This window comes from Pelophylax lessonae (genome assembly GCF_965119305.1).
Source record: "Pelophylax lessonae genome assembly, chromosome: 1".
Taxonomy (NCBI): Eukaryota; Metazoa; Chordata; class Amphibia; order Anura; family Ranidae; genus Pelophylax; species Pelophylax lessonae.
Window position 1 is genome coordinate 267,325,275 of NC_138768.1, and position 26,679 is coordinate 267,351,953.

Sequence of the window (26,679 nt, forward strand, 5' to 3'; positions counted from 1 at the left end):
GGCCAGCCCTTTACTTATGCACCCACAAAAAGCATGTCTGACCTCCGAAAGGACTACACAGCAGCCAGATTCACCCGAATCACATCCAAGGTATGCAGAGCGAATTCCTTGGGATGAGCCAGCTTGGGACACAAGGAAGGCAACGATGTCCTCATTAAAATGGAAGTCAGAGACAACTTTGGGCAGGAATGACGGACAGGGACAAAGTACCACTTTATCTCTATGAACCACTAAATAGGCAGTACGACAGGATAGTGCCGCCACCTCAGAATCCCTGCGAGCCGAGGTAATAGCCACCAAGAATGTCACCTTCTGGGACAATGTAGGCAAGGGAATCTCCCGAATATTCTCAAGCGGAGGTTTCTGGAGAACGGAGAGTACCAAGTTTAAAAACCACGGCAGCAAAAGAGGCCGTACAGGTGAAGCCACATGTCGAACCCCCTGAATGGAGGTACAAACTAAAGAGTGTGTGGCTAGGGGTCGCTGAAAGAAGATTGCCAAGGCAGACACCTGGCCCTTGATGGTACTCAAGGCCAACTTCTGCTCAACGACCTATTGAAGAAAGGCCAAGATCAGAGCCACAGAAAAGGAGCGAGGATGAGCGCCAATCATCTCATACAAAGAAATGTACGCTTTCCATGTATGATGGTATATCTTTCTAGAAGTCGACTTCATTGCCTTTACCATAGTAGGGATCACTGATCCAAACAAACCTCTATCCAATGTAATATTCAATAGCTAAGCCATTAAAACCAGTGACTGTAAAGCAGGATGGTAGCTCAGCCCTTGGTACAACTTGTCCTCTCTGAGAGGTAGTCCCCAGGGGACATTTCCAGCCACCAGAATGATTGGAAGACACCTACCCTTATTTCTTTTCAGGAACCGCAGCTTGAGCCAAAAATGATGATGGCCTTACAGTGACCCTAAAACATCTGCAAGATCTGCCAGAGGAGCCCGTGACCTCGCCACGAACCTCAGTATCCTCCTGTGGAGCTGATAACACTGAAGGAGTTGCATACAGGGCTGTGCAAACAGAACTGTCCTGAAGGTGAACACCACCAGACCCAGAACCTGTATACATGTTGGGAGAGAAAACCGTCTGTGTGACAGCAGCCAGTGAATCACGGCCTGTGGATCTATATTGTCCAGCCCATTTCCCAGCCTGGCAGTTGATTGTAGATCTCCAGGGAGAAAAAGAAAAAAGATGCGGAAGGAGGAAAAAAAAAAAAAGCAAAAATTTGTTAGGATCAAAAAATCCCAGGAGGGAGCCTAGGTCTTTACTCCTGACTAGATAGAAATAAACTGAATACCTATAGCAGAGAGGGGGTTATATACCAGCTGAGGACGGCCCATGGACGTAGCCAAGTTTTTCGTTCTGTCTAGTACTACTCCTGCAGAAGGTGATATAACCCTGTAGTTATGATTTATGGAGCACTGTGTCCGTCAATGAACAAAGGAGAAATTCATGTATCTAGTGGAAATGATAGGTTGAGAACCCAGAGCTGTGGAACTCTACAACCCTTTCACAATGCACCACCTCCTTCAAGGATCTTTATTAATTGAAAATAACCCAACCTCTACATTAGATATGCTTGTATACTTACCCAGTGTCGACATCTCATGAATATATCATGATATGCAGCCATAGAGCACTGTACTGCAGAGAAGGGGATCAGAGGAGCAGAACCAGAGATCAGTTTCTCCACTAGTGGCCCAAGGAACATTCCAATTTCCTGGTAAATTTCCATAAAGAATAGAGGAATGATGAGCTGATCTCTGTGTTGTCAAACTGTTCACATAAAGTTATACCGCTTCTTGGCCTTCCTACCTTTAATGAGACCCAGAAACAAGTCATGATGAGGCTGTGTTCCTCTGAAAGCAGAATATCTCCTTGTACTTCCTCCTGACCTTTCCCATGTGCGATCAGGTTACGGACAGCATTGCCCATATCTTCAAATGAAGGCGCTTCTATACCTGTGTGACAAGGAAGCGCTGGTAAAAGATACAAAACGAATCACGTCAATTGCTGATCACACATCTTGCAGTATTAGCAAAGTATTTTGTAACTGGAGAAACACAATGAATGCCGCATTTATTTTTAATATCAGAAAAATGCAGCATTCAAGAATTGCAATATCACTTTTATCTGTTCTAAATTAAAGTAAAACTATAGAACAAATGTTATACACTGGAACCATACAGCTGGATTTGTATACCACCTGACAGTGTCTTACAACACTAAAGAAATCAATTGGTGCAATATCTGTGTTTCTCAGTACTGTACTTGAGTTTCCAGCTCTGCACACTCACTGGGGTTGATTTACTAAAGGCAAATAAGGCTGTTCACTTTGCAAATAAATTGTCCCCAGAGCTAAAAGAAGAAATCCTTAACTGGGGAACAGACAGCAATAAAAACTGATAGGTGTTCGAATTCATCTCCACTCTATCCAAAACTTAAAAATTAAGTTCTGCCTTTATTTATACTTTGATGAATGCGGTGAAAATTTACTTTGCAAAAAATACCTAATCTCATGCAAGGAAAAAAGAAAAAAAATGCCTTTTTAAATGCACTTGATTGAATGATGGAAATGAGCAGAGCTTCACCTCATTCACTTGGCTCTGGGAAACATATCTTTCCAGAGATCCTGGAAGGCACACAGATGAGAACGAGCAAAGTCAAGTCCTTATGCCAGTGAGATCACACTAGTGGCGAGTCCAAGACACCAGGGGATTAACCAGCCTACTGAGTGCCACATATAACAATATAGCAGCACTGCAGTCTTACCAATCTGCATGTCTTGCTTACAAGTTAGGTTCCTCCTTTAGGTCCTAAAAGCAAATCCTCCAGATATAGTTCAGGTTAAGTTCACACTAGCTTCAAACGGTAAGCGTTTCATAGGCTTTTTTGAAGCCCCATAAATGACTGTCAAATCTGTATGCATTAGAGTGGCCTGTGCTGTTCATGTGGTCATGTTTGTGTTGCGCCAAAATAGACCCGATGTGTCGTTTGCCAGGCTTTACTCCTTCCCAAATGCTTCCATTGATGTCAGTGTAAAATGTGCTGCAAATGCACTGCAAACAGGCCACAAACCCCTCTATGGTGTTTACAGCTCGTTGGGAGATGCGTTTAGAAATGTTACTAGCGGATTCATACAATAGAAAATCAACACCGAGGAAGTCTAGAAACGCGTTAAAAAATGCGTCAAATGCATCAAAGACACATCTTAACTCAATAGGTATGCAAATTGGCTTTCCAATTTTAAAGCACACGAGGCCTTAGTTAGGGAATGCCATACACGTCTTATAGGGAATCCCTATAACTCATTAACACTTGCTTCAACATGTGGCATTTGACTCACATTTTTAAAGCACTCTGAATGCCAATAAAAGCAGCGATTACTAAATAAAATGGTTACCTTGCTGTCCTGTACTACACACTGTTGAGTTTGTGCTGCTTAGCTTCAGAATTTATAGCCCATGTTGCTTTGTTGGTTCTTTAAAGCATTTCCAAAGCCTTCGAGGAGATCTATTACAAAGCTCTCTAACAGCACCTACAGCTGTTGAGGGGCGCTTATTCAGAGTTAGCTTTGCTGTGTTTTAAAGTTATTGGAGGCATGAGATGTTTCAGTATATACTGGGAAACTTAACAAGCGAACAAGGAAAAATGCCATCAGCAGTCACTTCCTGTTCGTGTATATATATATATATATATATATATATATATATATATATATATATATATATATATATATATATATATATATATATATATATATATATATATATATATATATATATACAGGGCTCAAAATTTAAAGTCCTGAGCTACTAGCCAGGCCTTAAGGGTTACTCGCCACCAGTTGCCCCACCCAACTCCTACCCTGCCCCGCCCCTAATTCTGCCCCTAAACACGCCCTCATAAATTATCTCCTAAAATTACACTGTTAAATATTTTTGCTTTAATGCAGAAGTTACAAAAATAAATATTAATAACAACGTTTTCAGTGACCATCAGTGCAGCCTATCAGTGACCATCAGTGCAGCATCATCAATAAAGCTTATCAGTGCGGCCTCAACAGAGCCCATCAGTGAAACCTAAACAGTGCCCATCAGTGCCTATCAATGCAGCCTCCCCTGTGCCCATCAATGCAGCCTCCCCTGTGCCCATCAATGCAGTCTCCGCTGTGCCCATCAAAGCAGTCTCACCCATGCCCATCAAAGCAGTCTCACCCATGCCCATCAAAGCAGTCTCACCCATGCCCATCAAAGCAGTCTCACCCATGCCCATCAAAGCAGTCTCACCCATGCCCATCAAAGAAGTCTCACCCATGCCCATCAAAGCAGTCTCGCCCGTGTATGTCAATGCAGCCTCGCCAGTGCATGTCAATGCAACCTCACATCAGAAGGATGCACGTGTCACATGGCTCAATCCATTGCAGACCCTGCATGTGACACAATGGGGCATGCACATGTTGGGGAGCAGGCCAGCCCTATACCAGGACATATAGTGCCAAAGTAGTATAATACCCAGTGACAAACGATATCGATTGTAAACAGCATCCAGCCCCAATATATATGTGGCTGGGATGAAGAAAAGCCAGGGAAGGAAAAGCAAAGCATATATCCGTCCCCAAATATTGGAGGTGGATCCATAGAGGACAAAAATAAAGGAAACAAAAATGAGATGGGTAAAAAATAATAGGAATAAATAGTAAAGTGAAAGTGAGCACAAGTAAATATCGGCAGACTAACTCTCTTACATCTTTACAGATACCAGGCAGATATATTTCCAGCAAGAGAAAACATGGTATCGATACAGAGGACATATACAGATACATTGGGGTGTATATAAAAATGTATACAACATGATGCATGAATATACATGAATCATAGACAAGCTTTCGATTAAACCAAAAACAAGGAAGTGAGAATTGGGAAAACCAAGAGAGAAGAAAGGAAGTGCAATCATAGATTCACCTCAGAACCTGGCCGGATAATGACAGAGCGGCGGATCATCCCACTGTTACAGTTGTAATTGTAATTGCCGGGCGCTCGGTGACACACACAGTCCCGCCTCCTAGCCCGGCTTCTTTGATAGACAGAACACCTGGCCAACCAGGACGTGAAGCGTCTATCAAAGAAGCCGGGCTAGGAGGCGGGACTGTGTGTGTCACCGAGCGCCCGGCAATTACAATTACAACTGTCCATTTACATAGATGCATCAGACAGAAGCTCCTGGGCATGAGAGGATGTATCGATCATAGATTCACCTCAGAACCTGGCCGGATAATGACAGAGCGGCGGATCATCCCGCTGTGACAGTTGTAATTGTAATTGCCGGGCGCTCGGTGACACACACAGTCCCGCCTCCTAGCCCGGCTTCTTTGATAGACGCTTCACGTCCTGGTTGGCCAGGTGTTCTGTCTATCAAAGAAGCCGGGATAGGAGGCGGGACTGTGCGTGTCACCGAGCGCCCGGCAATTACAATTACAACTGTAACAGTGGGATGATCCGCCGCTCTGTCATTATCCGGCCAGGTTCGGAGGTGAATCTATGATCGATACATCCTCTCATGCCCAGGAGCTTCTGTCTGATGCATCGGCTGGGCTGGCCGGCTTTCCTCCTCCTCTCCTCTCTTCACCTGATCGGCTCCCGGAGCAGCCCCACGCTCGCTCGCCATAAATAATTTTCCACTCGCAAAATGCGAGCAGGCGAGTGGAAAATTTGAGGGCTGTATATATATATATATATATATATATATATATATATATATATATATATATATATATATATATATACACCGGATGTCATATCTGCAGATGTCATATTTGGTGTGCAGCATGGAGAAGCAGAAAGGTGAGTGGGGACAGGATCAGACAGGAGCAACTAGCAAAAGGCACACGTGGTGCGCAATGTGGGAACACTATAGCAGAAGGTGAGTGGGAACCAAAAAACAAGAACTTAGCAGCGGGCGATTAGCAGAGCAGGAGGAATAAAGCAGGAGAAACTAGCAGATGTCACATGTGGTGGGCAGCAATATAGCGGGAGGTGAGCAGTGAACAAAGAGAGAGGGTCGAGTGGTGGAAAATCAGCAGAGCTGGGTACCAGGGCAGGAGAAACTAACAGATTAGAGCAATATAGTGGGAGGGGAGTGGGGACCAGACACAGAGTAGAATCAAAAAACCAAAATAGCAGCAGAGTTGAGGGTCACTTCTAAGCGGGGGATTAGCAGAGCTGATCTGCTGAATGGGGGCACTAATGAGCTAGGGTTTTGCTGAGCAGGGATATTAACGAGCAGGGGGCAGGGCTGGTGCTAGACTATTTTGCGCCCTAGGCAAGATCAGTTACTTGCACCGCCACCCCAAAAAAAACTGTCCATATTGCCCCCCCTTTAACCCTACACCCCCTTCCTGTATACACTGCCCTCTTTAATCCTACATCTCCCTTCCTGTACACACTGCCCCCTTTCCTGCACACTGCCCCCTTTAACGTTACATCCCCTTCCTGTACACACTGCCTTCGTTTAACCCTACGGGGGGAGAGGGGTCTGATACTGAGCATGTTACTTGTTCAGAAAGGTGAGCTTATTCTTTGAAAAAAGCAGACATTCAATAAGCTCCAAGAAATGATAAAGCATGTGTGAAAACCTGCAAACAGCTTGTGTAAAGTGACGTCAGTCACGGTTATTAAGAGGTACATTAGTATCCCATTACTGAAGCTGAAGGGTGCCAAAGCCTAAAGTTGGTTGAAAGCTTTGCCAATGCTTTGTAAACTCTTACTTGCACAGTGCTCTTCAGACTAGTGTTTACAGGTGAAAGGCATTGTGAACAAGGCCTAATGCTTAAACATGTCACCGAATTCTAATTAAAGGGATACCAAGATGCTCAAATGAAGCGACATCCTTTAAAATCATGCTACATACCATTTCAGGAGCAATAACTGAATATTTATATCTTTATGGCCCTAAAATTATAATGGAACACACAAGTTGACAGAACTTTTTATCAGAGCCTAAAGAAAAAGTTTTGTTTCCTCAAAAATTACCTGTCACTATCATATGGGAAGTACAGGGGCTATCAAGTGCACCTTATATGGTAAACCAGTGTTTCAAAGTAATAAAAGTCCCAAAACATAAATGTATTCTCTGTACTCTTCACTCTGTACCCAAATTAATTCTTTCAAAGTGTAGTGACTTTTTTCAATCTTTTAAACATACCGTGGTTGTCACTCTCTACCACATGCAGTGATCCTAATGTATGGATGTCAGCTCATCTCAAGGATGGGATCTATACTCTCATATAGATCACTGAAGCCTGTCAGCAGAAATCTCCTTAGTGCGGTCATCAACGCTAATCAATCCATGTAGGATCTCCTCCACTTTGCCTCCCATGTTTCACCATATATAAACAGAAATGAAAACCCCATTGTGCGAAATTGTAACCATTTATTTAGAAAAAAATATAGTAACACTCACATATTATATTGCAAAAGTCTGCTCAAGGTCTGACAGCTACTTCTGCAAACACGCTCCTGGTCAGGCCGAGACACGGGGGCTGACGTCACCCAAACTCATTCTGGTTACAATTTTACACGATGGGAGTTTTTTTCTGTTTATATATGGTGAAACGTGGGAGGAAAAGTGAAAAAGGTCCTACTTGGATTGATTAGCGTTGATGACAGCACTAAGGAGATCTGTGCTGACAGGCTTCAATGATCTATATGAGAGTATAGATCCCGTCCATGAGGTGAGCTGCCATCCACACATGTGGTAGTGTGGCAACCACGGAATGTTAAAAGATTGGAAAAAGTCACTACACTTTGAAAGAATTAATTTGGGCACGGAGTGAAGAGCATAGAGAATACATTTATGTTTTGGGACTTTTATTACTTTGTAAACACTGGTTTACCTTAGAAGGAGCACATTATAGTATACAATATATAGATCTTTGCACTTCTGATACCTACAGAATTAACACACTAATTTAACTTTTGATGGGTTTGCATTAAATGAATGTTTGTATAAATGTTATGATATCTGGTACACACATTCTAGGTTTATAGTCAGCATGACTGCTGCATCTTTCTTTTACATCTTCTAGTTCAATGTGGGGACACATTTATTTGATGCTAGCAGCTGCTGCTTTTATAGTTTCTAGTTTTGTGTTATTTTGGTAGCGCATAAGAAACCCCCCAATTCAAAGTACAGGGGCTGCCATTACTGGCCTCCTGAAAAGAAAATGCTAGTTACCTGGCTGTGTCTGACGGATGTACTTTTGGAGTCACCCAGAAAGCATTAAAGCCAAAATATTAACATGACACCAAAGGACACTTTCAAAAAGATCTTTCAGTAATGGCAGCCTTCATGATTTAATCACATGACCTTTAAAGTAATCTTAGAATGTGCAAATAAAAAAAGTCACATATACAGAATAAGAAAATCATACATTTGGATAGCTCACCTGTTGGCTTCTCCTGCAATGTTTTATTCAACATGCCCAGGATAAAGGAAGTAATCTCCTGCAACAAACCCAACAATTCCAGAAGCAGACTGCACCAAGCAGGGGCAAGCTCAGCCTGGGAGAAGGACAGCGAGACAGAAGATACCTCCAGCAGACATAACTTCAGAGCACAAAGCACTCCTGATGACAGAAGAAAAATCAGACACACGTATAGCAGTGAAATAACAGGCCTACGTAATTTCACTATCCTATATGTACGTTTTAGGAAAAATATTTGAAAAGATAAAGATCATTTAAATTGTGGACAAATTTTCTTACATGATTTACAGTCTTCAAATTAGTACTTTAGATTTGCTTTAGGCTATTAAAGTCAACTACTTGTCAACCACTGCCCTATCAGAAAGTGGATATAAACAAGCTCATGGCTGTAGCTACAGGTTTTTTTTTTTGTTTTTTTTAACAGCTGGCGGTCGGCTGTTTAGTAAAAGTGACTTGGGTGGCTCTACAGTCGCTTAATCACTTTTACGTGTGTTTGATCATGTGACAAAAATTGCCACAACCACCATTTTATTCTCCAGGGCCTCTGCTTTCAGAACGTATATGTTTTACAGCGTTCAAAATTTTCTAGCAAAAAAAATGCTGATTTTAACAAGTGTGAAAAATTTAAAAAATGTCCTGGACACCAAGTGGTTAAAGTGGTATGCCAGCACACTGTTGAAATACAAAGTAAACTTTTTTTTTAACACTTGCAAATTTATTTTAACCACTTTAGACCTTAAATCTAGAAGGCGCATTTTAAAAAAACTCCAATGTTTCTAGGAAATAGCTCCTATGACCTGCTTCTTTCCCCCAGCCATTGACCCTCTCCCCTAATTACTGGCTGTCATTATGACAGTTGCCAATTGCTATGTATTATTTCTATTGTTTTTAACATTAAATAGTTTTGTCGTTTCATTACCTTGAACAGCATACAGTCATCACTCCAAATATTAAAGGGGAATTATAGGGAATTTTTTTCCTACTTGTAACATTTTAACAAGGATTAATATACCAGGGCATGAGGGACTAGAAAAATTGGATTGGAGGTTTACTTTTAAAAATACTTTTCTTGACTACATCACAGGACATCTTCCTATCCATTAAAACAGGGTTATGCTGCCACCTTCAGGTGATTGGACACTAGCAACCCCTCCACAAAAAAATCAAAAACAGAAACAAACAGCAAACCATCCACCCAGGCATAGCCCCTTCCAACGAGGTATTGCCTCAGTCTTGCAGCAAATTATGAAACAACAAAGGAAGAAGGGTGGGATACCCATGTCCTGTGACGGTCAAGGTCTTATCTTGCCTTCCTGTTGGCAGCCATCTTGGACATGTGCAGACTGCTGTCTCTTATCAACACTGTTTGATCATCATTTGCCTGCTGCCTGGGTGTCGCTCAGTGATGATGTTGCACACCTGACTATATAGATCACCTGTTGGCTTGCAGTCCTTTGCCCTTGTGTTTGTGCTCCAAGGTGCATCACTATTAGCAGTCTTCGGTTCTCTGTGTTCCTCCGTGCATGACCTGGCTTGGCTGACAACTTTCCTGGCTCTCGATTCCGCATCGATAGATGACCTGGCTTTGGCAAACTACCTGCCTCTGGACTCGACCCCAGCTTGGATGACCACCCGCTTCTAGACTCGACCCTGGCTTGGATGACTACCTGCTCTGGACTTGAACCCGGCTGTTCCCGATTTCGCTCCTCACTCTTGCTGTGCGTTTATTGTTGTTGCTCTAATAAGCTGCTTTATTTTTCTTGCATCTTCGTGTGGTCTGGTTTCCGGGCACCCAGACAGTGACGTACTCCAAGAAAAGGATTTTACATGTAAACTAAACACCCCATTTTCTCAATCGTACTTCCAGGGTAGTTTCATATGCATTACAATAGGTATGTCGCAAAGCACTGAATATGAAGAGAGGGCAACACAGCTAACTAACACCCCATGGCATCATCAGAATCTCCACTGTGAACACTCAAGGGTCCCTGGTACTAGATATGTTGAACCTGGAAACTGCATGTGCAATGCTGATCCTGATCAGGGAGGCAGATGGGGTGGAGGAAAGTAGTCTGCCCCATTTAGCTGACAAGACCTTTCTGGGCCGCCCTTGAATTCAGTTAAATGGCGCTCAAGGCAGCCAGCACAGGCAATTAAACCGTAAAGAAAACTGCACAAAAAACATGCACTTACAGGGAGGGGAAGACCAGGTGCAAAGACAAGGATTGAGGGACCAAGAGGTATAGGAAATCCATCACACCCCTAAAGGGTACAAGCATCTGAGTGCGATCAGCAGGGTATTCTGTGATGTAGGGCCCCCAAGGGGATTCCAAACTTCACCTATCATGGTGGGTATTGATCACATGGGCCTTCAGGCACATGACTTCCCATCTGGCGATCACCGCCTTCGATCTGTAGAGTACCCTGAAAGTTCAGAAGGCAATATATAATTGCAAACAGTCCTGTTATGCAGAGTCCAGAGCTGAGCGCAACATGCCATCTCAGTGTGTTCAGTATGGGGTCCATGTACCATTCCTCTTAGCAAAAGCTGTGATAGCTGACAGAGCCAGTCTCTTATTTCTGGATGAAAATCTTGAAAATAAGGAAACTTAAAAGGATAATTTGTGCACAGACATGACCATCACCTAAAACACCAGCTGCTGAGGCAGACACTGAGGCTGTGCTTAGCTGGAAGGGGTTATGCTTGGACAGGGGTTTCCTGCCCCCCCCCCCCCCCCGAGTGTCCAAGCACCTAATGGTGGCAGCATTACCCTATCATAGTGGATATGATGATACCCTGTGTCCCGGGATGTACAATAAGGAAATCTTTATTTGCTCCTCAAGTCACTAAACCAACTGTAAACAAAAATGCTTATCCTTGCAAGCTCTGTAGATTATCCAAGGGTCCTATAACTAAAGATAAAAAGAAAGCAAACAAAGCACACTAGATAGTACAGATAAAACAATATTTATAAAACCAAACAAAATTAAATTGAAAGTGATAATTTGGTCAAAGTGTATCAGAAGTAATGCAAATCCCAACAGGTATCAGATCACATCTTATAGACGCGCAAACTATCGGAGGATATTTCGTCCGATTTTCGTCAAGTGTATACGGCCCTTTAAGTAGCAGCAATTAGCACAAGAGGCACTTTGTGTTGATAAGTTCCTTTGTGCTGATTTAAAAAAGAAAAATATTTGACTAAACTTAAACTTTAAAGTAAAATGTGAGCAAACTCAGAATATAATTCAGAGGTCTCACATTATTATGCAGAAAATGTCAGAAATGATATAATAATTTCTATAAACATTTAATAAAACATTTAATACAGGGTGCACCCATGACAGCATGACCGTATGTGATCTAAACTTTAGCTTGATCATTTTTTTTTCAACAAAGTAGGTAACACAGACAAGCTGGCTTCCCAAGAATGAAAGTTCACAGTATCTAGAAACACAATCCATGAGCTCCAGATGTTTTTAAATTGAGATTGTTGATAATGTAATTGAGGTTTCAATTGTTCCATTCACATTGGGCAGCACAGCTCTTGTATCCATTCTGAGAACAAGGAAGCTGTACGTGTTAACCAATGCCTTGGTAATAGGAATACTGCTCCAACTGCTGCGAGAAAGTGCCTAGCTAACTCGTTTTTTAACCTTGAGAAGAAGCATCAGTGATAGTGGCCAATGGGGTGGTTTCAAAGTAGTACAGAAAGGTTCTTCACGTGACTTGCTGATAGATTGGAAAAAATGGGTAATATCTCCCTGCAGCTCCACCATCTACTAAAATTAACATGTTGCTAGTTGCTGAGCCACATCAGCATAGGTTACAGGTCATGGGAAAAAAATATGTAGTGTATAAGGGTATCTGTAATACCTGGAGAGTATTTTAAAGCTTTCTTAAAGCTTGAGAGAATTTTGTGAGGTAGCTTAAAGGTTGGAAAGGAGAGTTTGCATCATAACTTTTTAAATCTACAAAAGTTTTTTAATTATTTTCAACCCCTGCTGTGATTTATAAACATATAAAACACAAGAGACAGCATGCAGGTTCAAACTCTCACAGAATAGTTCTATATTATCTGTTTGTTTACTGGACTACAACGTGGCCATTGGTTACTAGTACCCAATACCTGTTTTGCAGAAGATTGGTAAAACTACCACATATTTGTCTAGGCAGTATATTTTCACAGAGTTATTATTTATTTATTATTTCTCCATGAATATATAAAAAGGTACAAAATGTTGTAATTTAACATTTGCCTGTAATTCATCTTTAAATTCACCTTTCTGAAGTTTTGCAATAGTAAACAACAGGGCTCACCATGCATGGGCTTTGAACTTGCTGCTCTTAAAAGGTTTTCCTGAGCGCAACAGTAGTGATCCTGAAGCATCTTGGTAAGATATGTCACTAGCCCCAGTGCAGACAAAGGTACATGTTCTGACAGCAGTAACGATGCATCTGGTCTGAATCAGAGCACAAAGAAAATGACATTACAATATGAATGTTTCCTCAACTTCACCTCATATATTTCAAATATTAACAGCAGTGGAGGGAAGACACTAACATTACGGGGTAGCAATGGGATGTATTTTGAGTCATGGCTTTTTATGTTTACAACAGCTACCGTGTACTGAATATATGGCCTACTTATTTTTTTCTTAAAAGGACTATCACAGCAACTGAAAAATCGTTTTTGCATCCCCAGAGGACAAAGTACATATAGCACTTGCTTCCATTCTAACTTGTGCTGTGGTTGTGAGATAAAAAAAACATCATTATTTCTATTTATGCAGGCTGTAGCCCCACCATAGACTGAAGTCCAATTTACAGGCGTTTCCATGGCGGGGGTAGTTACAACAAAGTACTGAAGAACCTGCCCCCTTTGTGTGCAGTAGGTTAACTATTCAGAGTAATGACCTACAATTGTAGGTCATTGATCACAATTTTAATGAAAAAAAAAAAAAAAACTGGATTTTTGACTTACCATAAAATCCTTTTCTCTTAAGTTCATTGATGGACGCAGTTCATATCAATAAGGTAATACTGCCCCCTACAGGAGTAGGACACATTGATAGAAAAAAAAGTTCTGGCTACGCCTATGGGCAGTCCCGGAGGGTACACCTCTCTTCCTGCATAGGCTATCAGTTTTGTATCAAAGCAGTGTCAGAGAAGTAATACCAACCCAACTCAAAGTAGAGGGGTGGGAACTGCGTCCGTCAATTAACTTAAAGAGGAATTAAACCCTCCTCTGACACTTTTACCTATAGGTAAGCCTATAATAAGGCTTCCCTATAGGTACTGTAAATATCTCCTAAACATGTACCGTTTAGGAGATATTTACCTTACATGCAGCCAGTGACATCACTGGCGCATGCGCTCTGAAGGAACAGCCGCTGGTGCCGTTTCTTCAGAGACCCGTGCCGTGACTGTCGGCTCCCGCGCGCGTGCGCGGGAGTGACGTCACCGCGGCTCTGGCCAATCAGATGGCCGGATGCCGCGATCCCGGAAGACGGGCGACTGGACATGTCGCCCGTCATAGGAGGTGAGCGGACGGCACGGCGGAGGCTCGTTCTAAGGTAAGTATTTCATAATGAGCTAGTATGCGATGCATACTAGCTCATTAGGTCTTTCTCTTTCAGCTTGTAAAAAAAAAAAATTTACTGAGTTTACAACCTCTTTAAGAGAAAAATGGATTTTTGTAAAATCTTACCGTAAAATCCTTTTCTCTTAGCTCATTGACAGACGTAGTCCTCGGTGATACACCACCTTCGGGTTATGTTGCCTCCACAGGAGCAGGACTAGACAGGAAATTAAAAAGCTCTGGCCACACCCTAGGGGCAGTCCCAGAGGGTATATCCTCTCTCTCTCTGCCTCAGCAAATCAGTTATGTGAAAAAGCAGTCTTTAGAGATTTTAACCCAACCCAACTCAAAAAAACAGAGGGGCGGGGACTACGTCTGTCAATGAGCTAAGAGAAAAGGATTTTACGGTAAGATTTTACAAAAATCCATTTTTCTCTAGCGCTCATTGACAGACGTAGTCCTCGGTGATACACCACCTTCGGGACGTCCCAGAGCAGTATCACAACTGAGGGGTGGGAAAATGAAATCAAATCCCAATCTAGAAGGCCCAACCGGTGCCAACTAGAAGTTTACAATGCTCATCCTTAATGATGAGACTCAACAAAAGAGAGAAAAAAAATTTTCTTTTTTTTTTTTTTTTTTTTTCAAACAGAAAAAAACCCTCGAGGTAGACCACCGGTCTCCTCAAATTGCGGCCTGCAAAACCTTGCGGCCAAATGAGGCATCCGCCGATGCCGTCACATCAATTTTATAGAATTTTGTAAAGGTATGTACCGACGACCAAGTGGCCGCCTTACATACCTGGACCACTGACGCCTGATGGCGAAAGGCCCAGGAAGTACTGAGCGCTCGAGTGGAGTGCGCCCTAACAGGGAACGGAGGACTCTGACCCTTAATAGAATAAGCCTGTACCACCGTTTGTCTAATCCATTTGGCAATGGTCGCGGCAGATGCAGGCAAACCCTTTCTGGGGCCATCCGTGATCACAAAAAGTGAATCCGTCTTACGGAATGATTCCGTAGCTTTCAGGTATACCCTGATTGCCCGAACCACATCTAAGGAATGCAACGCATGTTCCCGATGATGCTTGGGCTGAGGACACAAGGAAGGTAGTACAATATCTTCATTCAGATGAAAATCTGAAACCACCTTAGGAAGAAAAGATGGCTTAGGATGAAGTACTACCTTATCCCTATGAATCACTAGGTATGGGGACTGGCATGATAATGCAGCCAGTTCTGACACCCTGCGAGCAGAAGTAATAGCCACCAAGAAGACCACCTTCTGGGATAAAGTAAGCAAGGGAATCTCCCTGATGTTTTCAAAGGGAGGTTTCTGTAGAACCGACAAAACCAAATTAAGATCCCAGGGCGGTAAGGGCGCGCGGACTGGAGGAGCCAGGTGCCGCACCCCCTGGATGAAATTCCGCACCAAGGATTTGGTAGCTAAAGGTTTCTGAAAGAAGATTGCTAATGCTGAAACTTGACCCTTGATGGTGCTCAAGGCTAGCTTCTGCTCAACCCCTTGTTGCAAAAAGGCCAATATTCGAGACACCGAATAGGTACGTGGAGGAAATCCTAAAGATTCGCACCACGCAATATAAGTCTTCCATGTGTGATAATAGACTTTGCTGGAAGTCGCTTTCCTTGCTTTAATAAGGGTAGGAATGACTGAAGTAGACAACTGTAAAGCACGAAGGTAAATTAGTCCTTGAGACCACAGACACTCCCTGAGACGAAGTTCCCACGGAACGTCTGCGACTAACATGTCCAAGTCGGCCAGGCCGGCTTGAGGAGGCCAGCCTAGAATTTCTAGGACCACTGGCGCTGATTGGATCTGAACCAGGCGTCCCTAGAGCTAACTGGCCCCGACCATCCGAGAAAGTCTGGTCGTTTTCTGTTTCCACACATTTATCAGATACCTGATAGTTATCAGGAAAGGTGACCTTTTCTGGTTGAACCTCAGGGACCGAAGTCACCCGACTAGAAGCTGCTTGGCCTAACTGGTCAATCAGATCCGATTCCTGTGAGGTATCGGGACTAATCTTAGGAAAAGGTAAAGGAAAAGATCTATTCAGGGAACGGTAACTACCGCTTCCTGTGGTACTTAAATGTTGGAAGGGAAGAATCGCACCGGTAGTAGTGGTTGATGCTCGATCTAATGTCCTGAATACCGGTGAAAACGTCCCCCCACCCTGAAACCGGGTGGGGGCGCACCTTCAGGCTGTGTACTCCTTTACTTCGGGTTTGGCTGGGTTGGTCCTCTGCTTGTCCGACCAGCCCTTCTTGAACCCTCCTGGAGGAGTCTTGCCTTTCCCGGGAGTACCAGCCGGGCGCCCTTTATGGGCGGTAAAGAAAGGTCCTCGCTTGTTGCGAGGTCCCTTAGCTTTTGCAGCCTGTGGCAAAAAAGTGCTCTTGCCCCCAGTGGCATCCTTAATGATTTCATCTAGGTTGGCCCCAAATAGACGATTCCCCTGAAAAGGGAGATTGGTCAAGGTCTTTTTGGAACCTAGGTCAGCTGACCAGCATTTTAACCACAGCACACGTCTGAGGATCACTGCTAACTTAGATGCATGCCCTAACAAGGGAGTGGTGTCCAAGGCTGCGTCACAGATAAACCGTAGCCCTTGTATGATCTGTTCCATCAAATCAGAAGTCTCCTGGGGAATATCTTTTCCCCTAAGATCTTGGCGTACCATTTTCGCCCATTCCGTAAGTGTCTGGGAAACTAGACCAATAACAATTACTGGTCTAAATGCTGACCCTATCAGAGAAAAGATAGTGCGGGACTCTGCTTCTATCTTTCGATCCACCGGATCCTTTAAAGGACGAAGTGTCCTCCACTGGAATAACCGTGGCTTTATTCAGCCTGGAAATAGGCGGATCCACGACTGGTGGTACCGTCCATTTCTTAATGATGGATTCCTCAAACGGATAGCGTCTAGCAATACGCTTGGAAATAGTAAAGGTACGTTTAGAATGCTCCCATTCTCCTTTAATCTGATTACCAAAACATTTAGGTACAGGAAAAGCCTTCGCGGTCTTGATGGGCTTATTAGTCCCAAAAGGCCTCTCTGTTTCAGTTGCCTCTGCCGGTAAAGCCTCAAGTTTTAAGGTTTCTTGCACTGCCACAACTAGTGCGTCCACCAATGCTTCTTCCTGAATTATAGCAAGAGAAGAAGCGTCCTCCTCACTGTCTGAGGGGGCTTTACCTGGGATAACAGCCCTTGCAGAGGAACCTGCAACTGCCGTGACCATCTCTGAATCTGAGTCAGAGGTGTCAGATGGTATAGGGGTAGGCGGGGGTCGCTTCCTTGACCCCCGTCCCCGACAGGCCGCCTCCACCCGAGCCACCATAGACTCCAAAATTGCTGTAAATGACTCTATACTCTGTGCACCGGCGGGTCCCGAGGCCCCCTCGAGGGAAACAGGTGGGGGAATATGTGTGGCAGGGTCCATAATAACTCCAGTTACTTCCTGGATAATATAATTCAAAAGTAAAGAAAAAAACTTTTTTTTTTTTTTTTTTTTCTTTTCTGACCCCCAGCGCCACAAAAAGCCCCTTAGTGTTACCTGCTAGGGATCCCTATCGATCGAGAGAGAGAGAGATAGACCCCCAGGCTCACCACTTGATGCTCAGAGTTAAACTGCAACAGCTTACAGCGCTGTCTTGACAAACAGGAAGTCTTTTGGCTGGCTGCCCAGGAAGAAAGGAGGCGGCTCCGCCCCTCTGCACGCCTTCCGGCGCCTCCCCCAAGCTCCACGAGGTGTAGGATCACCTCAAACATGGCCGCCCCCATGCTGGAGACACGAGGCTACGCCAAAATGGCGGCTCGTGCGATCCAGCAAAAAAAATGGCGGCGGCCTATACTGAATAGCGGTGTGCTGCCGGGCACACAACACTCTCTCTGTATGGGGATATGGCGTGGATGGCGGTACCGGCCCTGGCGGACCGCGTGGCCGTTCGGGAGGCCTGCTAATAGCTGGAGATCTGATTTGGAAGGCAGTCTACATGTCCGTGGCTTCTGACTGGTAGGTAGCTTATACTTAACCCATAAGATTCCCAGAATGCCACAGATTACATCTTTTAAACATGTATACAATAGATTGTTAGCTCCCAAACCAAGCCTCCTGGCTTTTGCACACAGAAATCACACTCAAAGTAGGAGGATTTGTGACATGTTATAGGATAGAAAGGACTCTTTCTTACCATACAGAGAGGGGCCCGCGTTCACCACAAAACCCGTCAGGGGGAAAAGGGGGAACATACTACTCACCATACCGGAACCAGGCGGGCACCAACTCCTGACAGTACCCCTCTCCACCGGGGCGGGAGGGCTGTCGACCGATACGGACGCCATGACTCATGGTCTTTGGCGTTTCAGCGAGACGTTTAACTCGCGGGTTCAGTCCTTTTAATGGGACTTTGTCGCGGCCGACCCAGCGCGGAGCTATGGCCTGCACGCGCTCGTAGGCTGAACTGGGGTGACCACCGGATCTCAACATCCAGCCCGTCGCCCAGTTCAGCTTTCTTGCTTGAAGATCTCACAGGAACACTGGAGAAAAAAAGCTGTCTAAAAATCCTTTAAGAAAAAAATTCTTGCCAGGACCTTAAGATCCCAGCAAGGTATCTAGGTCCTTACTCCTAACTAGACAGAAAATAACTGATTTGCTGAGGCAGAGAGAGAGAGGATATACCCTCTGGGACTGCCCCTAGGGTGTGGCCAGAGCTTTTTAATTTCCTGTCTAGTCCTGCTCCTGTGGAGGCAACATAACCCGAAGGTGGTGTATCACCGAGGACTACGTCTGTCAATGAGCGCTAGAGAAAAGGATTTTATGGTAAGTCAAAAATCCAGGTTTTCTCTATCGTTCATTGATGGACACAGTTCCTGATGCATATCAGTAGGGACGTCCCAAAGCAGTGCCATAAAATGAGGGGTGGGAACAGCAGAAAAAAAAACAAGTCCCCAAGGCTAAACATAGCCAACCAGGCAACATAGAACAGCAAGATGAAGCCTACCTGAAACAAACAGTAAATACCCTCAAGGAAGGCCAAAAAGCCCCCCAAACAGAAGCCTCCAAAACTTTGCGGTCAAAAGAGGCATCTGCAAACACCAGCACATCCACCTTATAAAGTTTGGTAAAGGTGTGAACAGACGACCAGAACCTGAAGTACAGATGCCTGTATGGCGAAAAGCCCAGGAAGCACTAAGCGCCCAAAAAGAACGCGCCGAAACAGGGAAATCTGGAACCTGACCCTTCATTGAATAAACCTGCACCACTGTCTGTCTGATCCATCTGGAAACAGTTGCAGCAGACGCAGGCAGCCCTTTTCTTGGGCCATCCGTGAGTACAAAGAGCGAATCTGACTTATGAAAAGACTCAGTAGTCTCCAAGTACAACTTGATTGCCCGAACTACATCCAGAGTATGCAGTGCACATTACTTAGGACGTTTGGGCTTAGGACACAAAGATGGTAATACAATGTCCTCGTGCAAGTGAACACTAGAAACCACCTTCGGAAGGAAGGACTGATCTGGATGAAGTACCACTTGGTCTCTACGAACCAACAGATAGGGAGGACGACAGGACAAGGTCGCCAGTTCCGACACCCTGCACGCAGAAGTGATAGCCACCAAGAAGCCCACCTTCTGGGATAAGTCAGGCAGGGGAATTCCCCCAAATACTTTCAAAAGGAGGTTTCTGAAGAACCGACAGCACCAAATCAAGGTCCCAAGGTCGTGACAGAGGTCGCACCGGAGGTACCAAGTGTTGCACCCCCTGGATGAAGTTACGCACCAGGGAACGGGTGGCCAACTCAAGGCCAACTTTTGATCATTCCCTGTTGAAGGAAAGCCAAGATCCGGGCCATCGAGTAAGAGCGAGGGGGAGCCCAAAGAGACTCTCACCACGCAATATATGACTTCACGTACGATGATAAATCTATCTAGAAGTCGCTTTCCTCACTTGAAGCAGAGTGAAAATCACTGAAGCAGACAATCGCCTGTCCTTCAGCACCTGGCTTCCAACAGCCAAGTCGTCAAAGCCAGCGACCGTAAAGCAGGATGGAAGACTGGCCTTTGAGACAGTAGATCCTCCATGAGAGGAAGTCACCAAGGAGCATCTGCGACTAGCCTGACCAGGTCGGCTTACCAAGCTCGGCGAGGCCAGTCCAGAGCCACAAGAATGACCGGAATCCCTTCCGCCTTGATCCTGCAAAGAAGTCTTGGCAGCAACTGGAGAGGAGGAAAGGCAGTGCATCTGCCAGAAGGTCCCTGGAGCGGGCCACAACCTCTGCACTATCGTGTTGATTGAAGACGCCAACAGATCCACGTCTGGAGTGCCCCAACGGAGGCACAGCTGCTGGAACACCCCTGGATGTAGAGACCATTCCCCTAAATCCAAGGCCTGTCGCCTGAGGTAACTCACCTGCCAATTTTCTACACCTGGAATGTGAACAGCGGAGAGCTAGAACAAGGCGCTCTGCCCAACGAAGAATGCCTGTCAACTCCAAGGCCGCAAGGACACTCTTGGTGCCCCCTAGGTAATTGACATAAGCCACGGCCGTGGCATTGTCCGCACTGGACAACCTTCAGGTGCCTGATCCAGTGGACTAGGCAAGCCGGATCGCTCTCAGCTCCAGGACATTGATCGGTAACCTGGATTCCTCCAGGGAACATACTTCCTGAGCAGAGAACCTGCCGAAGTCTCCTTCCCCACCTAGACAGGCTTGCATCCGTGGTGAGAATTGTCCAGTATATGGGGAGGAAGGATTTTCCTGCTTGGGCATCGGGGACCGAAGCCACCATACTATGGATTCCCTGGTCACCTGGCTCAGCTGGATCCGAATATCCAGAGAGTTCGGATTCTTGTTCCAATTGAGGATTTCCTTCTGGAGGATCCTCATGAGGAATTGAGCGAAAGAGACCGCCTCGAAAGACGACACCATCAGTCCCAGAACTCGCATTGCAGGTTCGAAGGGACGACCATGGGCTGGACAGCAACAGCTGAACCACAGTCTGAAGTTCCAAGAGATTTTCCAGAGGGAAAAACACCCTGGCTGAGGACGAGTCCAAAGTCAGGCCCAGATAGTCCAGTCTCATGGAAGGGGCCAGGGACGACTTCTGAAAGTTCAGAAGCCACCCGAACTCCTCCAGAGTGCTCATGGTGATTTCCAAATTTGTTGTCAGCACTGTAGGAGACTCCGGATGGAGAAGCAGATCGTCCGGGTAACCCAGGACCAATATCCCCCGCTGCCATAGCAGCGCCAGGATCAGAGCCAACATCTCCGTGAAAACTGGGGGAGTGGAGGCGAGACCAAAGGGCAACGCCACAAACTGATAGTGATCCTCTCCCACGGCAAAACTGAGAAACTGTTGGTGACCTCCACATAGCGGGACAAAGGTAGGCATCTTTGATGTCTATGGAAGCCAGGAATCCCCCTTATGTATTTTTTATTCGCACAAAACCATCCAGGGCCATTAGGTCCAGCCTGGTTGAACCAGTTCCTGTACCGCCCCTATAGAGTGCCAGCAAGCGATCCGGGGACAGCCGTACATTGGAAGGGAAAAACCTTACAGGAGAAACAGAGCAAAACCTGGTCTTGCAACCGGACCGTATGACCTCTTGAACCCAGCTGTCTGGGATCCGGGTAGCCGCAGGTCCAATAAACGGCAAAGACATCCCCCACCCCAGATACGGGTGAGGACGCATCTTCAGACCGAGTAGGCCTTGTCCGCAGGTCTGTAAAAACTGGACTTTTGTTTGCCAGACCAGGGTTGCTTGGAGCCACCCGAGGAAGTCTTTAAGGTCTTCGCCTCATCGACTGACCTCGAGGGATGAAGAAACTGTGAGCCAAAAAGGAGGGACCCCACCTGCGACGAGGGTCCTTACCCTTGTTAGCCTGTGGAAGAGAAGTACTCTTCCTCCCTGTGAGACCCTTATATAATGTCATCCAAGGCAGAGACAAATAGGCATCAGATGAGGCAGGGGTAGGGGGAGGCCACCTCCACCGGGGACACAAATGCTTCCAGAACCGCCTAAATTATTGGTGGACAGTTGAGATCCGGATGGCCCTGAGGCCTCCATGAGAGGTCAGGTGGGGACATGTTCTGCAGGGTCCATACTGCACCAGAAGAACCCGCCAGCAAAATCTGAAAAAAAAAATATTTTTTTTTTTGCAAAAAAACTGTACCACTGCACTACAGCGCCCCCCCCCCCGAAGGTCAGGCACACGCTGAAGACCCCCAACAGAGAGAGAGACCCCAAGAATTCACTGTTTCAAAATGCATCAGCTGGTCCCAGTACGTCTGCACGTGTCAGCAGCAGCTCTCCAAAAGGAAGTGAGCTTAAAACTGCCCAGGGTGAAGGGAGGGGCTCCACCCACCGAAAAAAGCCTCCAGGCACTCCCACCTATATTCCCAGCAGAGAATACACCGCAAAATGGACGAAACCGGGTTACCAAGATGGCCACTGATCACTGTAGCATATGTGGCTACAAAAAAATGGCGGCCCGCGGAGCGACCGAGGCCTTCAGGGGGACCCCCAGACTCCACACACAATTGATCAGCAGGTTGGCCCTGGAAGTACAGACTGCCCCCCCCCTCCCCGCACGATCAGTCGTTCGCTGCCGGCGCCACACCCCCCCGACCCCATGCAGCCTGAGAACGTGGTCCCTGCCCCCGGGAATAGGCCCAAACACTCCCCAGTGTGGAGAGGGGGGGGGGGGAGTAGAAGAGGGGGTGCACAACAAGACAGGATTGTGAGAGTCTGACCGTCCAAGGGAGAGGCCTGCGTCCACCCCAAAATCCGCCAGGGTGCAAAAGGGGGACGGGGACGGGGACATTTACTCACCATGCCAGGAACACAGGCGGGCGCCACCCCCTGACAGGACCCCTCTCCACCGAAGTGGGGGGGCTGTTAGCCAAATAGGAACGCTGCGACTCAGGCCTAGACCCTGCCGTGTGTGACCTGGTGAGACATTTAACTCGCGGGGCCAGTCCCCGTCCAGTGGGACTATGTGGCAGCCGACCCAGCGCGAAACTAAGCTCAGCGCGCGCTCGTTGGCCGGCTGGAGTGACCACTGGATCTATACATCCAGCCTGTCACCTATATCCAGCATAGTTGCTTGTAGATCTCACAGGAAAAAATCCGGAGAAAAGCTAACTATAAAAAACTTTGCCAGGACCAGAGATCCCAGCAAGAAAATAGGTCCTTTTTTCTGACTAGACAGATTAAAACTGACATCCTATGAAGGGAGAGAGAGGGTCTGCCCATAGGCGTAGCCAGAACTTTTTTTCTGTCTAGTGTCCTACTCTTGTAGGGGGCAGTATAACCCTACTGATATGCATCAAGAACTGCGTCCATCAATGAACGATAGAGAAAAGAGATTCCTTGCCCGATTGCTTGCTGCAGGTTACAGTACATTACTCTTTGCTGTATACAGTAAAAAAACATGTGCCTACTGTCATCATGAACCAGACTTGCAGAGCAATGCCAATGTACACAGCATGCTGTACTTATATTGGCTTCACACTAAGTCAGACCCTAACTAGGCAGATTTAATATAAAAAAAAATTCTGCTACAGTAAATGAAGTGCTAATAGCAGGATTGCCATGCTCCTGATGCCGTTTTTATATTTTTTTCTCCTTTGAGCTTCTTTGTCAACCTCAGGTATCGACTATGGCCCCTGAGTCACCATGGCTTTGGCTGTGTGTCCCTCTCAGGAATGGCTATATGCAAGGTTGTAGTTCCAAGCTGGAGCACAAACATAATGGAGGCTCTGACCCAGCTGGCACAGCGGCTCCCACATACCTGAAGTCGGCATGGCAAGGGGAAGTATAAAGCGGAATCTCAAAGGAGAAAAATGTTCAAAACAGCAGCAAGCTATTAGCAACTCATTCAGCAATTAAAAAAAAAAAAAAAAAAAGACTTTAATATCACTTTAACCTATTAGCCTGTGGGAAATGTTTACAGGATGCATTGCAACCAATCTTCTTCTGGCTGCACTCGGCACACCTTCCTGTAGTGCCTAGATCACTACACAAACCTCTAACATCCCCCTCCTCCCAATCCCAAAGCTGTGCACCCTATCCTCCAGGACCTGCCTTTTCCCAGAACAACCCCACAGTGATCAGTTCCAATCAATATGTAGGAGATCCCATATATACACCAGTCGTCCTGCACCCATCAGTCTTCCTGCCTAGAGTTTGATTGGTGCCAGTCCTCCTTCCTCTTCCTTGTCCTCTCTTGCTGATCCACCTTCCTGCCCACCCTCTGCTTTCTCCTGCATCAACCTGCTCCATCTTCTCCTCTAACTTCACTGCCAGCACGATTGCGGATGCTAATAGTATAAAGTGGTTGCAAACCCTCTCATATACCAAGTGAAGTGAATAGCCTCAGATGATTCATAAAGATGAAACAAATCCTCCTACATAAGTTTTTCTTGTTTATCTGCAGTTTTCTCTTCTATACATCCATTCTAAAGTGCAGAATTATGATAAAATCCTTCTGTATCTGTCAGTACCACAGAGAAGGGGATGGAGAGCTGCAGTTAGAGCTATTGCCCAGTGTGTGAGAGCTGAATGGAGAAAAGGGACACCCCCCCCCCCTCCCCGTCCACACATTGCACAGAAACAAAGGAACATGCATAGTTGTGTTCTAAATAGACAAGCTTTGTGCGGAGCTCCCTCTCCCGTCTCAAATTTACCTCCTGTGTCAGGAAAACTTGTCAGAAGTGACACATGCTGTTAACAGAGGAATGAAGCACCAAGTAAACACTACAAATATATGTGCTTCATGCAGATTTCATGAATTTACAACCACTTTAAAAATATATATATTAAAATAGATCCAAGCCATAATTGCTTTCCTTTAAATACCTTTGCAGCAATGTTTTCATAAGAAGAGCGCCAGCTTCTGCCAGGGGTACTCGTGGGCTGCAAAGGTATTTTTGGCCTAGCTCAAACAGTGAGGTAGTCACCGAACCTGGAGTAGGCAGGAAAAATCGAACCAGCAAATCAGATGCCATTTCTCGGATCTGTAAATGAAGACAAAAATAAAAGGATGCATTCAAAAATATAATTAAAAATTTTAAATGATTTATTACAAAATAAGCAGATCATTTGGTCACATTAAAGGATATTAGAATAGTGATGTCAGCATAAAGTGTATTTTTGGAGCTAGGATTTATTCAAGCTTCCTATTGTATTTTAGGAAACAAATAAAAAAACTGGGGAAAAATAAGCGGAGCATAAAACATCTTTGCCAGACAAAACACCTTGCTGGCATCGGAGTTGAAAAATAAAACATATGATGGTTCTGTGATCATGCCCCAATATCTTAGCAATTTCAAGAGCGCTGCATCTGTCTAAAAGACTTTTTATAATTTTTTACTTTTCAGTCAGTTAAATCTTTTTTGACCATTTTACCTGAGGAAAAGAAGCTGCCTAATAATTATGCACACCTTGATATAGGGTGTTGATCTCCATAGGCCACACCCTCCTTCATTACAGAAATACACATCACCCGATATGCTTAAATCCAATAAGCATTCAAATTTATACAGCTTGGAGTTGGACAATATGCATAAAAATGATAATTTGGTCAAAATACTCACTTGCCTAATAATTGTGCACACAGTGTATTTTAACTTCTATAGGACCTTGTTTACAGCCACTGATGGCCAAGGAATGTCTAATCTTAATCTAAATAGAATTTAATGATATAACATACAATTTTTTTACGAGAGGTAGTAAGCAAAACAAAGATGGCAATTGCTGCAATAAATTTAAACTACCGGTAGTTGCACAAGGAAAGGACTTTTCCTCGAACAGGCACAGCAAAATAGTTCTCCAGCACACTTACCAGCTAATCAGCAAAAATAAAATAAAGTACACAATTACATCGTTTCATCAGTCCTCAATCACATGGACAGACGGTGGGCATTTGGGGACATGCACCCGTACAGCTGTCAAATTTGGACCAGGTTTGTGTCTTGTGTAGTGGCTGAATCCCAATAGACATGAATGGGTCTGCCTGGCTGCATCCTGAGCGAGCAAACACGGCCTTTTGCATGGATGTACCAGGCCTTAAAAACAGACATTTTAGCAGCATACGCTTGTAAATATATGTGGAACAAGGCAGGGCTGGCTATCTGGTAGGTTTGCTGGGAAATATTGGTATTGTGTGTATATACTTACATATTATACAGGATTTATATAGCGTCAACAGTTTACGCAGCACTTTACAACATGAAGACAGACAGTACAGATACAATACAATTGAATACAGTCATAGGTGTGCACAGCCTATTGCATTAGGGTGTGCACCTCAAAGCTCAAACACATACATGTGTATATATACTGATGGTGTCTATAGAGCAGTGGACGGTGTCAGTAGGGCAGAGAGTAGTGTAAGGGCCGTGGATGGTCTCAGTAGTTTTTATTTTTATTATATTTTACAATTTTATTATTTTTTTATAAAAAATGTAGGAGCCGTTAGGGGGCTTGGCTGAAATATCAGGGGATTAAACAGGGGGAACCTGCGCCACACAGGGTGATTAGGGTGTGCTCAGGCACACCCTGTGCGCACGCCTATGA

General features: G+C 45.1%; 1 protein-coding gene across 1 annotated transcript in view; it reads right to left on the reverse strand.

Annotated features, from left to right (window-relative positions):
* The window catches only part of LOC309544260 (tRNA (32-2'-O)-methyltransferase regulator THADA-like), a gene marked incomplete at its 3' end in the record, with an annotated part of 123,454 nt that overhangs the window by 27,748 nt on the left and 69,027 nt on the right, over positions 1–26,679 (reverse strand). The window contains exons 15-19 of the mRNA XM_082243164.1: positions 24,961–25,118; positions 12,820–12,962; positions 8,460–8,639; positions 1,829–1,974; positions 1,605–1,733 (exon numbers count right to left, since the gene is read on the reverse strand). Coding sequence (XP_082099290.1) covers positions 1,605–1,733; positions 1,829–1,974; positions 8,460–8,639; positions 12,820–12,962; positions 24,961–25,118 — 756 coding nt within the window. The remainder of the gene's footprint in view (positions 1–1,604; positions 1,734–1,828; positions 1,975–8,459; positions 8,640–12,819; positions 12,963–24,960; positions 25,119–26,679) is intronic.